The sequence below is a fragment of the Hyla sarda genome, chromosome 12 (genome assembly GCF_029499605.1).
Source record: "Hyla sarda isolate aHylSar1 chromosome 12, aHylSar1.hap1, whole genome shotgun sequence".
In the NCBI taxonomy this organism is placed as follows: domain Eukaryota; kingdom Metazoa; phylum Chordata; class Amphibia; order Anura; family Hylidae; genus Hyla; species Hyla sarda.
The window spans coordinates 73,908,221-73,922,311 of record NC_079200.1 but is presented as its reverse complement, the minus strand read 5'-3'; the positions used below and the strand labels follow the sequence as shown (position 1 = coordinate 73,922,311).

Here is a 14,091-nt window from a genome sequence, read left to right as displayed (position 1 = left end):
AACTTGATCTGAGCAACTCAAATGGCACCGGTACCCATGATGTCAGAAAGTAGAGAGGAGCCTCTATTTTCTATATATTGTCATTTCCATGTTTGTTTAACTTTCTGGCACCAGTTCTTTAATATAAAAAAAAAATTCCCCTTTAACTACAATAAATGAAATCTGCAACAGGGACCAGAAAAGCATGCCTAAATATAAGCTGTAAATTGTACAATGTTATAAAAAATAGTGCAGATTCCACTACCAGTATGCACTGTGTTAAAACCACCCTAACAGATGCGATTAACCATTATACCGGGATGCTGCCTTAGGCTGGGTTCACACTACGTTTTTGCCATACTATTTTCAATCCGTTTTTGTAAAGAAAACCGTATGGCAAAAAAACGGATGGAACAGTATGGAAAAAAGTGAACCGTATGCGTTTTTAAACAGTATACTGTTTTAAAAGTGCATACAGTTCAGTCAGTTTTTATAAAAAAAAAAAAAAAGTTTTTGAAAATGTTGTCCATTTTTAATGGGAGGGGTCGTGGGTGGGGACTTTAGGATTCAAATGCGCATGTGCAAAGTAAAAACGCTTACGTTTTTCCCGTATGGAACCGTATACATGTGCGTTTCCCATTGACGTCCATGTTAAAAAAAAAAAAAACGTATGCGGTTTTTAAACCGGAGTCAAAACCGTGGTTGACCACGATTTTGTCTCCGGTTTAAAAACCGTACTGCAACCGCATAAGTTTTTTTTTTTTTAACATGGACATCAATGGGAAACGCACATGTATACGGTTCCATACAGGAAAAACGTAAATGTTTTTACTTTGCACATGCGCATTTGAATCCTAAAGTCCCCACCCAAGACCCCTCCCATTAAAAATGGACAAAATTTTCTAAAGCGTATGGTTTTTTTTAAAATTAAAACTGACTGAACTGTATGCACTTTTAAAAACAGTACTGTTTAAAAACACATACGGTTTACTTTTTTCCCATACTGTTCCATCCGTTTTTTGCCATACGGTTTTCTTTAGAAAAACGGATTGAAAACAGTATGGCAAAAACGTAGTGTGAACCCAGCCTAAGGGTGGGTTCACACTAAGTTTTGTCCCATACGGGAGCGCATACGGCAGGGGGGAGCTAAAAGCTCGCGCTCCCGTATGTCATTCATTTCAATGAGCCGACCGGAGTGAAACGTTCGGTCGGCTCATTTTTGCGCCGTATGCGCTTTTACAACCGGACCTAAAACCGTGGTTGACCACAGTTTTAGGTCCGGTTGTAAAAGCGCATACGGCGCAAAAATTAGCCGACCGGACCGAACGTTTCACTCCGGCCGGCTCATTGAAATGAATGACATACGGGAGCGCATACGGTGACATATGGGAGCGCGAGCTTTTAGCTCCCCCTGCCGTATGCGCTCCCGTATGGGACAAAACGTAGTGTGAACCCAGCCTTACACAGGTTTACAGTTTTAGGTAGAGCAATTTTCTTAGACAAACAAGAGATCCTTAGAACTGCACATGTTTAGGATCTCTGCTTGTCAGTAGATCTTTGTCAACTTGTTATTAAAGAGCAACCAAGAAGTCTTAAACCATTTTCTTTATTTAATTTTTTTTTTAAAAGTGGCCTATTAGCAACAACATGTAAAATAGACAGGACACATTACGAGAGTTTTTATAAAAGGTATTTACATGTAGTAGATCAGGACGACCCATTCACAGATTCAAGCAGCAGGTGAAGACTGAGTCCGCAGCCTCAATAAATACATCACGGCATTCATGGATCACTATTGCACTGGTCATCCCATTCCCCACCCAAAATAGAGATTTCGTCCACAGGCTCTTCTGTGCTCTCAGAAAGTAAAAGCTTGGTAACTCAGGGTATTCATATCAACAGCCCTTCTCTCAGACTTCCCCTCAGGGGAAGTTTGGAAATTCTGACCACAGCACAGATATTTCAAGATTTAACGGCGTGGAGAATGTTGGGTGCAAAAAGCCTTCTAAACATATGGAGCAGCCTTGACTCACTGCATCTTGCCTGGGTTGCCCTGTGCCTTCTTTGTGGAGTTCTGTACAATCCAGGGATGTTCAAGTACATCCTTTAAAGGCAGCCTTTGGTTGGGGTTGTGCTTCAGAAGTTTAGCTATTAGGTCTCTGGCGCCCTCACAGACATAGGAAGGGAACTGGTACTCCACCTAAGGAGAGCAATAGGACCATCAGAAGTATAAACATTATATAAATCACCAACACTTATCCCTTTAGGCAGGACCCCCTGAGGAATTACTCAACTTCAGGAATGAAGGGGAAATAAGCAGACACCACTTTCCATGCTCACATTTCTCCCTAGCCCAGGATGCTGAGAGTTTGTTATGTTTACATGGCACCTGTACAGTGACTGCACCAAAAACCATGAGATAGTGGTCATGGGACCAGAGCGTTCTGCACTGTCACATGTTAATTGAACACTTAAGTCTTTAACCTGAAACTGCCAATATGTAGAATAAGATGCACAACAAAAAAAAAAAAATAAACCCTTACCTTTGAAATTCTGCGGTAGGTTTCTTGGTGAGTTTCAGCTTCAAATGGAGGTTTCCCAACCAGAAACTCATAGCACAGGACACCAAGACTCCACAGGTCAACCTTCTCATCGTGCATCCGACCCTCAATCATCTCAGGGGGCAAGTAGTCCAGCGTTCCACACAAGGTGGTTCTCCTGATAAGAGACAATTGTCGAATCATTTTTAATTCTGCAGATCTGAGAGTTTGTAGCATAAAAGTACAATATAAAGCACAGTATAACAACATGGCCCCAGAATGAGGACTGCACTGAGGATGTCATTAGCAGCCAGCAGAGGTCATCGTTCTTACACTACATACACATCACCTGTAGCCTAAACTCCCACCTCCTCTGTACAGGTCACTACTCATCAGTATAACGACAGGATGAAAGGTTCTACAGCCTTTACAACCAACCCTATGCAAGCATTAAGCTCTGAAGCATGCAGAATATAGTCAGTGCAGCTTTAAAAGGGCAAGTACACATTGGATAAGTTAAAGTGTGTGTCTAGAGAAAACTTAAAGGAAATCTGTCATCAGAATCACCCGCAGTAAACCTGTTACACAGGCTTGTAGTGCGGGTGATCATGATTAAAACGCTTCTTACCTGGTTAAAAATGGTTCAGCGGTTCCTCAGATATCTTTATTTTTAGTTTTCTGTTATTCCCTGGCTTGGGACTCAGTGGGAGGTGTTATTATCTGGGACTCGGCCACACGTCATTCTAGCTGGGCGGAGCTGCTGCCCGGCTCATGAATATTCATGAACTTATCCTCCTGGTCTAACTCCTTTTTCTAGGTCTAGTGCATGAGGATAAGGTCATGAATATTCATGAGCTGGGCGGCAGCTCCGCCCAGCTATAATGACGTGTGGCCGAGTCCCAGATGATAACACCTCCCACTGAGTCCCAAGCCAGGGAATAACAGAAAACTAAAAATAAAGATATCTGAAGAAGCGCTGAACCATTTTTAACCAGGTAAGCAGCATTTTAATCAGGATCACCCGCACTACAAGCCTGTGTAACAGGTTTAGTGCGGGTTATTCTGATGACAGATTTCCTTTAAAAACACTCAAGTTCGTGGCATGTTATCAGCCGCGTCTGGGTGTTAGAATTTGCTGTGGGCGAGCACTTATTCCCCAATTTGCTGCTCTGCCTGGCTCCATAGACTCATGCATCAAGACTAGAGATGAGCGAACTTCCAGTAAATTGGCTCATAGCGAACCTCGTGGCTCAGCCCTTGATTACTTTAGTCTGCATAAGTTAGTTCAGCTTTTCCAGGGCTCCAGTTGCCTGGAAAAGGTCATCCTAACACTGTCATCCTGGACTTTTCCAGGCAACCAGAGCCCTTGGAAAGCTGAATTTATGCAGACTAAAGTAATCAAGGGCTGAGCCACGAGGTTCGCTATGAGCCAATTTACTTAAAGTTCGCTCATCTTTAATCAAGACCGCAAAAGAGCTGAAGGGAAGATCTCAGCCATGTGCTTCTCAGTGCTTGTTCTAATTGGTGAGGGTATGAATACAGCTTTGACAAACTTTTTTTCAAATTACATTTTAAGTTTCAGATTCAGTTTTGTACCAGTGAATTCGGTAATCCTTAGTGCAGCGTTCCCCAGCTGCTTCAAAACTACAACTCCCAGCAAGCCCGGACAGCCAAAGGCTGTGGGCATGCTGGGAGTTGTAGTTTTGCAACAGCTGGAGGCACCCTGGTTGGGGGAACCCTGCCTTAGTGACTGCGGCACTGTATCATACTAACAGTGGTATTCTTCCACATTAAAATGTACATCTTAGGGATTTTTACAATGGATACCACTTCAATCTACTCTGGACAACATTGGATTTCACCCCCTTAGAGGTGTGACGTCCACAGTGCAATCCTTAAAGTCAGACAATACAAGCAATGACTATACACAACTTTTTCTGCTCTGAGACGCACAAAACGAAAACTAGGTGACATACCAGCCCAGCTGCAGCTAAAGAGACATTTTGGCCTCTGAAAATGGCAGTTCAGACACTGCAAATTGTAGTGTGAAATTTAGTCTTGTCACTAAAGTGTGGAACTCACCTTGAAGATGGCGCATGCACTGACCAGCCAAAGTCTGCAATCTTCAGTTCACCATTGGACCCCAGAAGAAGATTCTCAGGCTTTATATCCCTGTGTATGACTTTTTTGGAATGGCAATAAAGCAGGGCATCTGCCAGCTCATTAATATACTGTGGAGAAAGAATATGTCTGTTATGAACACAACTATTGCTGCCAGCCAGAACATGTCTGCCTAATACACAGATCAGAAAGAATACTAGTGTACCCCTTGTAAAAGCTGAAAATGTATTGTAGCAGTAAACAGCTTACAGTATACAACACTGCAATATGAAGAACCAGGCCAATACTAAGGACACATACAGTGAAGTTATACAGTCAGTTACTGAAATAGTTGCCTTAAAGGGGTACTCCACTGGAAAAAATTATTTGCATCAACTGGTGTCAGAAAGTTAAACCGATTTGTAAATTACTTCAATTTAAAAATCTTAATCCTTACAGTACTCATCAGCTACTATTTGCTCCACATGAAGTTATTTTCTTTAGATGTCCTTTCTGTCTGACCACAGTGCTCTCTGCTGACACCTCTGTCCATAGTATGAGAAAATCTCAATAGCAAACCTATCCTGCTCTGGACCGTTCCTGACATTGACAGGTGTCAGCAGAGAGCACTGTGGTCAGACAGAAAGGACATCCTAAGAAAAACTTCATGTGGAGCAAATAGTAGCTGATCAGTACTGGAAGGAGAAAGATGTTTAAATAGAAATATTTTTAAATCAACTTGTGCCAGAAAGTTTAAAGTTTAGTGGAGTACTCCTTTAATAAAACTTCACACCCTCACTGTTTGTATATGAAAGTTGAGCATGGGCCCTCACTAGGGATGCCCAGCCCTTTGTTAAGACAGTACAAGCACTCACCAATACCAAATACAGTCATGTGACAGCAGAGGTGGCTCTAGAATTTGTAAAACCAAACATAGGGGACCTCACATAGAAAAATACTCTGCTTTAGTTAGAAGCCCCTGAAGACAGGGAAGTAGGGAATCTCCCTATATAGTTGAAACCCCTAGAAGGTATGGAACCCTGCTCTTTTAAGTAGAAGCCCCTCACTAGTTCGAGAACCTCCAATTTAGTAGATTCCCCATTAAGTAGTTTCCCCTCCAAAAGAAAAAAAAATGCAACTACATTTCATTGCGTAAGCATAGGGAATGAGGGGTAATTTTTTTTTTTTTTTTAAATGGTCTACAGGTATCAGGAACATTTGCACAAGTACTAGTGCAAGTTTCTGGTATCAGCACAGATACCAGTACAGTGACCCCCCCCCCCAACCTACGATCATTTCAACATACGATGGCCTCTCAGAGGCCATCGCATGTTGAAGGCAGCATCAACATACGATTCTTATGTATGTCTGGGCCATCGCATAAACAGCTATCCAGCAGAACAGACTGCTTCAGCTGGCGTTTGATAGCTGTTTACGGTGCCCCGTAAGCTCCGGTGATGGTCACTCACCTGTCCACGGCGCTTCAAGACGTCATCTTCGGGATCCCCTGCATCGCCGTCGCTCTCCATAGTCATCATGTCGCCGCGCACGCAGTCCCGTCAGCCAATAGGAGCGGCGTGCGTAGTGACGGCGATGAGGAACAACGATCCCAGGCAACAGACGTTTGAGCGGCGGGGACACGGCGGCAGCAATGGACGCGACATCCAGAGCAGCGGTGACAGGAGAGTACAACTTCCTATACTTGCATGCATGGATCCCTCAACATACGATGGTTTCAACAAACGATGGTTAATTTGGAACGAATTACCATCGTATGTTAAGGGACCACTATTCAATACATTCAGGGTAAACCCTGCACAGATAGACTGAGCATAAAGAGCCCAGACAAGGATCAACTAACCACTTTAAAGACCTAAGGGGAGCTTACAACTTGTGTGCAGGATGAGTGGTGCAGTTAATCATAACCAGATATAAAATAAAAATGCCCAATTTGTTACAATGGGCATGTGCACTACTCCTCCTCTACACAGTGTTTGATAAATCTCAATTTTACATAGAGATTATAAATTAGTTCAGCTTTCAGGTGCTTCGGTGGGCTGTAAAAGGTGGATACAGTCCTAGGAGATTGTCTCCAGCACAATGGATCACCTGAAAGCTGAACTAATTTATGCAGGCTAAAGTAAGCAACTGCCGAGCCGAGAAGTTTGTGACGAATCGAATCAATGTAAGTTCGCTAATGTCTAATTGTTATTCACATGTATGAAGACACTTTTGTAGGGACATGGGTCATTTAAAAGGTCAGTTACTTACAGTAGCAGATCTCTGATCATCAAATCTTGTGCACCTCTGAAGTTCCCTGTAGAGCTCCCCACGGGGGGCATAATCCAAGATGAGGTATACTCTGGTGGCATCGTGAAAGTAGCCATACAGCCGGAGAATGTTAGGATGCCTAAACCAAAAAATGATAGTGTTAAAGCAGAATTCTCAGGCTCAAGACCAGTTCAGTATTTTCTGATCAGACTCAAGCAATGGAGACATCACCTGAATATGCTGCACTGTACAAAAGAGTGCGCTGCTTTTTTTTAGCTTAGAGCCTCTCAATATAGAGGACTCTTAACCAAGTTTTGTATGTCAGTGACTGTCTCCTGTATTCTTGAGGGGAGCACTTCCCTAGCCACTCCCAGGAGTAACCAATCCAGATACATGAGACATTGATCACTGGGATAAAAGCCTCGTGAAAACCAGGAATGAAGCACTGAATTGTTGTATGAGTGCTTCACCTCCAACATTTAAAAGTGGGTCATACTAAGCATGCTGTAAAATTGTGGCATGAGCCACCTAGAGAGACATGTCAGGCGATTTACTGTCAGAAGAAACTAAGATTGTGCTGTTCTCCCAGCAGGCCCACATGATCACAAAGCCCGTCATTGGTATAGTGCAACAGGACAGGGCTGTGTAGCAAAAACTCCTTTAAATAGCAATTTTCCATAAATCGATTAGGTTTATACTCCTCACCCACCTCAGGTGAGACTGAATTTCCACCTCCCGGCGCAATTGATGTTCCACCCCAGCCTTCTCCAGCTGGGACTTGAACAAAACCTTCAGTGCTAGGATAAATTTACTCTGCTTTTCTCGGGCCAAGTACACATTGCCAAACTTTCCTTTTCCTAAAGGACGCCCAATTTCAAAGTCTTCAAGACTCCACTGCTTCCTGCAGGAACAAAAGACCAGGCAAATGTCAACATCTACAGGACCACAAAATTACCACAACGCCAGGTATTCCAAAGTTATTTGATGCATACACAGGCTCTTAAAACTGTCCCTGTAATGGAGAAAAAAAAATAGAACACTTAAAAAGGTCAAAAAACACTGATTGGGCCCATCTAGTGAAGCTGGACAACGATTGTAGCAGCACTTAAAGAGGGTTATTCAGGGAATAAAGCATATTCCCTATCCACAGGGAATTAGGGGGAGATTTATCAAAACCTGTCCAGAGGGAAAGTTGCTGAGTTGTTCATAGCAACCAGATAGCTTTAATTTTTGAAGAGGCCTCTGAAAAAGGAGAGCAGCACTCTGATTGGTTGCTATGGCCTAGTTTTCCTCAGCACAGGTTTTGATATATCTCCCCTTTAGTGTCTAATCAAGAGGGGTGCTTAATTGCTGGAACCTCTGCGATCTCCAGAACAGGGCTCATCTACCTTCCTTTAAAAAAAAAAAAAAAAAAAAAAAAATTGTCTTGGGAGTAACTACAGCTCTGCCCTTATGAGAGATTGTGGGGGTTCCAGTGGTCGGACCCCCGTGATCTGTAACTTATCCTGAGGATAGGGGATAAGTTTTTATATACCACAATACTCCTTTTAAAAGAAGTCATCAGCAGTTTCCTCACTAACCTGTTAGAGACCAAGTGCAGGTGACCAATTAAAATAGTCTTTACAGATTTTCAACTGTGCCCCCCATTCAGCCCACAATTTAACGCCCTCTGTTCGCCCACACTAAACCCAATAAACTGGGATAGTGAGTGAACAGGTGTCCAATGAGGGGTCACTTAAATGTGCCCAGTAACTCCTGAGATATGTTCCCCAGAAGATACTCTGCTAAATTCAGTTCATTGTGCACAGAAGGAGGTGCTTTGCCTGCTCAATCTACATATTCATTGTGACTTCACTAGGATGTGGAGTCAATTTTCCTGGCTACATATCTCAGGACCTACTGGGCAAATTTGAGTAAGTGACCCCTCGTTGGGCTGTGTGGGTGAACAGGCAGATTTTTCCTTTAAATATTACTTTCTATTCTCCTGTGAGATCTTAAGAGACTGCCTGCTCACATTTTCAATTGCACATGTACAGTTTCCAGTTACCACCCTGAAGCGGCGCTGCTTCACAGTTTAAGCCATCATTGTCACTTGTGCTGCTTACATAGGCAAAGTGAGAAGGCAGTATAAGATGTTCTTGCAAAAGAGATCTCACAGGAGAAGAAAAGTTTTATAGAGGGTGTTAAAGTACTCTGGTGCAGTTTTTTTTTAATCTATGTGCCCGAGCTGCTAAGCGAGACAAAACAAACCAACTCCTTCCTACGTTCCCCCATTGCAATGATATCAATGTCACGTTCTCTGGTCTGCTTCCTGTAAAGCGAAGAGTCATGTGACGCTCAGCATATCACCGGCCGCAGGGTGACACTGCTGCGGCCGGTGATACGCTGAGTGTCATGTGACTCTTCGCCTTACAGGAAGCTGAAGAAGTCAGGGACCAGAGAACAGGACATTGATATCAACGTAACAGGTGGGGGGGGGCAGAGTTAAAGTTTGTTTTGCCTCGCTTAGCTGCTTGCGCACAAAGGGTAAAAAAAATAAAAATACGAACTAAGTACTTCTTTAAACTACAACGTGGGCCAGACATGGTGCACTTAAGGCTAGGAAACTGCACCAGGAGCACCATTTGTATATTACATTTTCAGCTATAACAGGAACTGGTGCAGAGACTGCACGGACTGATGGAAAGGAGGGTAAACAGGCTTTTTGCTTCAAGAGGGAACACTTGTGAAGACTGAACAGAGAAGCCATGTACTGTGTTTAGGTGTAAGGGCACTCCGTAAAGAAGGCATTTAGGAGATCCCTGGAGAGTCTGAAACACTAATGCAAGGATTGCTATTAGACCTACTCACTTTTTCCCCTCTTCCTTGAGGATTCCAGCTGGAGCCTTGTTCTGATCAGCAGTAGTCTTTTCTACAACTGGTGCTGGAAAAACAGAGTCATCTAAGATACACAACCAAGGTGTGATTTGACACTAAATAGTTTCCATGCTAGTACATTTATGTCACATTGAATCTAGAAACAAAACTATGTACAGATGGCATCAGCAGGGAACTCACTGCTGTAACCATGACCAAACAAGAGACCAGGTAGAGACGCAGCCTCATTTGTCCGTATTCTGACCAGTGACATGTGTCATGCTTTAGTTCTTACAGGTCGTTGACCCCAAACAAACCTTTATTGCACATCCAGTAAAGTATCTGAACCAATATGAATTTGTTAAAGCAAAACCTACAGGATTGCACTAATCTAAATACACAGGGTTATACTGACGGTGAATCAGATTGAAATTAGGTATAATTTCACGAATCCACACACTGGTACTGGAGATAGACCCGTTCTTAGCAGGCATTGCTGAAGTGGCCAACTTTGTGCAATATAGGCAGGCTGCGGCATGGACGCTGGATATCTCGGGTCCCGCCTCCATTTGCAAAGGCAGCGATTATGATTAGCATACCGGGTCTCTCTGGAACCAGTCTACAGATCTGGGTAAGTTACACCCCATTCTCTAGTATTTCTCAAGCACCCCCATCAGGTCAGGTTTTCAGGATTTCTTTAGTCTTTCACAGGTAATATAATGGTCAGTGAATCAGGCATCACCAGTTACATCACATGTGAAAAACTAAGGAAATCCTGAAAACATGACCTGATGGGGGTCCTTGAGGACCGCGCTTGAGAAACTGACCAGTTCACCCACACTAAACCCAATACATAATTATAGCAGTTTCCCTTTAAGGCACCACCCTCTAACACACAAGGCAATGTTGTGTAGCACAGATGCTCTTACCTGCTGATGTACTGGTCAGGGCCGGCTCCTTGCTTTCCATCACCGCCGGCGGTCTGCATGGATGTGGCACAGAAGCAGTTGGCTTTGGCAGCATCTGAGTGGTCAGTTGTGCAGTCTGTTGCTTCTGATTGGATACTACAGGTTTTTGAGTTAGCACTCTCTGGGGCATGTTGGAAGAGCACAAGACTCTTTGTGGGGCTATCCCAGTACTAGCTTGCTTTGCCTGGACAGCATGTTGCTGGGTAACTGGTATACGTTTAGGTCCATCAGCCATAGAGGCAAAGCTCTAAAGACAAAAACATGCTTGAGTTATAAAAGGACCAATAGTCTCAAGGGTTATGTGGTGGGACCCCGGCGATCTACCCCCTGCCCCCCCAGCTCTACCCCTGAATGTGGCATGTCAATCTCTGCACAAAGCAGTGGAATCTCTATGGAAGTGCTGAGAGCAGCAGTCTCCAGCTATCCAATAGAGCAGCATGGAGGGGGTGTATCGGTCACAGCTTTGTGCTGTGGTAGACAGTTCTTTTCTGCATAGAGCAAGGGCACCATGCAGGATATAGCGGCGGTCCCATCAATTGGGCCATGATTTCACACTTATCCCCCTTAGCATAGGGGCTAAACTTACCTATCCTTCAGTGCCACTTTAAAAGGGGTACTCCTCCCTTACACATTAAGCTTGACCTCTACAGGACACATGACGTACCGGTACGTCATGAGCCCGCTCCCGTTCTCTAACGCGGGGCCACGGCGTAGCTCTGTGTCATAGCGGGTCGGGCCCAGCCTCTAACAACGGCCGGGAGCCGTGGCTAATAACGCGTGGCACTGATTGCGGTGCCGCACGCTATTAACACTTTAGAAACGGCGTTCAAAAGTTGAACGCTGTGTCTGAAGTGAGAGTAAACTAATGCCGGTTAGCTCAGTGAGCTGTTCGGGATCGCCGTGATGAAATCATGGCATCCCGAACAGCTTACATGACAGCCGGAGGGTCCCTACCTGCCTCCTCGCTGTCCGATCACCAAATGAAGAAAAAAAGTGAAGATCATTTAACCCCTTCCCTAATAAAAGTTTGAATCACCCCCTCCCCTTTTCCCGTAAAAAACAAAAAAAAACACGTGTAAATAAAAAACAAACATGTGGTATTGCTGCATGGTCACTTTTTATATCATGAAAAAATAGCGATCGATAAGTCCTATCAATGCACTGCTAAAAACTTCAGATCATGGCACAAAAAATGAGCCCTCATACCGCCCCATGGGTGGAACAATAAAAGTTATAGGGGTCAGAAGATGAGAATTTTTAACAAATTTTCCAGCATGTAGTCATGATATTTTCCAGAAGTATGACAAAATCAAACCTATATAAGTAGGGTATCATTTTAACCATATGGACCTACAGAATAAAGAGGTTTAATTTTTACCAGAAAATGTACTGCGTAGAAACGGGAGCCCCAAAATGTACAAAATTGTGTTTTTTTCTTCTATTTTGTCTCAATGATTTTTTTTCCCATTTCGCCATACATTTGTGCAAAATTGAAAGTTATGATTTTTTTAAAGTTAAGGAGGAAAAAACAAAAATGCAAAAAACAGAAAACCCAGGTCCTTAAGGGGTATGCCAACCCTAGACATGTTACCCAGCTACCCAAAGGAGTTGTGCAGCGAAAACTAACTTCTCCCCTATTCACAGGAAAAGGGTCTGATCATGGGGGGCAACCTCCTGCTCAGACCTAGGGATATGATAGGAGCGCATGCTGGGGGAAAGCATGCATTTCTACAGGAATGCTGAAGATGCACCCAGGTCTCTTCAGTGCTCCCATAGAGAATAAACTGAACGCATGCCGCCCCCAGCAAACCTCACTGGACACACACACAGGGCTGCCGCCAAGTAGCCGTATGTGTCTGCTTGTCGCGGACTACACAGCATATTTCCTGCTGCACAGCGTGAAATACACTGCATTAGCACTATGTGGGATTGTACCCTAAAGGAGAAAGCTCAGTCATTTAACTGAGCCAAAAAGGCCTTAAAGGGATACTCTGGGGAACTAAATCCATAGCCCACCCTTTTCCTCTCAACCTATTTAATTGTTTAATCATCATTCATCACCTATAAAGAATTTTCGCTCTTTGGCTGTCATTACATGAAGTGAGGGAATGACATAGCCATCCACTCTGTCCGTAACCCTCTCTGAAAGCCGCCCCCACCCTCCTGAGAGACCGACCATGTGGTTTCTGGCCTGCACAGATGAGTCCTGCTCTCTTTAGAGCCAAGAACTGGGAGGTGTGTGTGCAGCCTTACCCATAACACTGAACCTCTCTGCTGTTCAGAGTGGGAGGTGCTCGCCGAGCGAGCTGGCTGACCTGCAATGGTTGCTAGGAGATTTAGGGGAGGATGGCAAAGAATATCAACCAGAGAAAACAGGGGCAACAGGAGCCATGTATATCAGGCAGAATGGTTTACCGGGAACATATCCATCCAGGTAGTGTGGTGGCTTTGAAGATATATGCTACAGGTGGGTGGTGTCCACATAGGACCCTCAGAGGGCAACACCTATAACAACCCCATACTGAAAGGATGAAATACTGTAAGAAATCTGTCACCAGTGTCACCTGCACTAACATGTCGGTACTGACAGATAATGCAGGCGACACTGACAAAAACAGTACTCACCTTGTCCCATTCTGTGGCGGGTAATCTCAGTTAGCTCCACTAGCACCCGGCTTGGGGCACGGGTGGAGCCTACTGACATCACCGCTGCTGTTCTCACAGCGGGACCCGGCCGTGAGCAGCAGTAGTGACGTCACCAAGTTCCACCCATGCCCAAGCTGCTGCAGCTTTCTGCTGGGTCAAACGGAGGAGATCACCGGAGTACCCCCCCGAGGACAGGACAAGGCGAGTACAGTTGTCAGTGTCACCTGCACTACCTCTTGATATAAACAGGTTAGTGCAGATGACACTGGTGACAGATTTCCTTTAACCCCTTAATGACACAGGACATACAGGGGGATAAAGAGAAACCAAAAACTCCCTGGCAGTTCAGTGGTTCTTTTCGGGACCGCTGCGGTGAAATCATGGCGTCCCGAACAGCTTGCAGAACGCAAGGAGGATCCCTACCTGCCTCCTGCACGTCCGATCGACGAATTAATGCTCTGCGCCCGAGATAAGTGTAGGATCAGTCAAGCTGCTATAACACTGATCAATGCCATGCTATTGCATGGAGGTGATCAGTGTGTGCAATGTTATAGTCCCCTATGGTGGCTATAACATTGCAAAAAATAAAACTAAAAAAAAAATAAAAAAAACTGAAAATAAGTTTAACTAAATGATTTAAATGAGAACTTCAGACCATAAAAATTGTCCCCCATAGTGCCAGCAGTAAAAAAATATGTACATACCTTCCACCGCTCCCCCGGTAACTGGCT

General features: G+C 44.2%; 1 protein-coding gene across 4 annotated transcripts in view; it reads right to left on the bottom strand.

The window, feature by feature from the left end:
- Positions 1-1,579: 1,579 nt before the first annotated feature.
- The window catches only part of AURKA (aurora kinase A), a 105,811-nt gene continuing 93,299 nt past the window's right edge, over positions 1,580-14,091 (bottom strand). For 3 of the 4 annotated variants that reach the window (XM_056548065.1, XM_056548064.1, XM_056548066.1), the window contains exons 3-9: positions 10,676-10,961; positions 9,741-9,831; positions 7,600-7,791; positions 6,891-7,029; positions 4,602-4,750; positions 2,523-2,697; positions 1,580-2,179 (exon numbers count right to left, since the gene is read on the bottom strand). In XM_056548065.1, coding sequence (XP_056404040.1) covers positions 2,009-2,179; positions 2,523-2,697; positions 4,602-4,750; positions 6,891-7,029; positions 7,600-7,791; positions 9,741-9,831; positions 10,676-10,961 — 1,203 coding nt within the window. In that variant the 3' untranslated portion in view covers positions 1,580-2,008. The remainder of the gene's footprint in view (positions 2,180-2,522; positions 2,698-4,601; positions 4,751-6,890; positions 7,030-7,599; positions 7,792-9,740; positions 9,832-10,675; positions 10,962-14,091) is intronic. The other variant, XM_056548068.1, reaches the window with a different exon arrangement.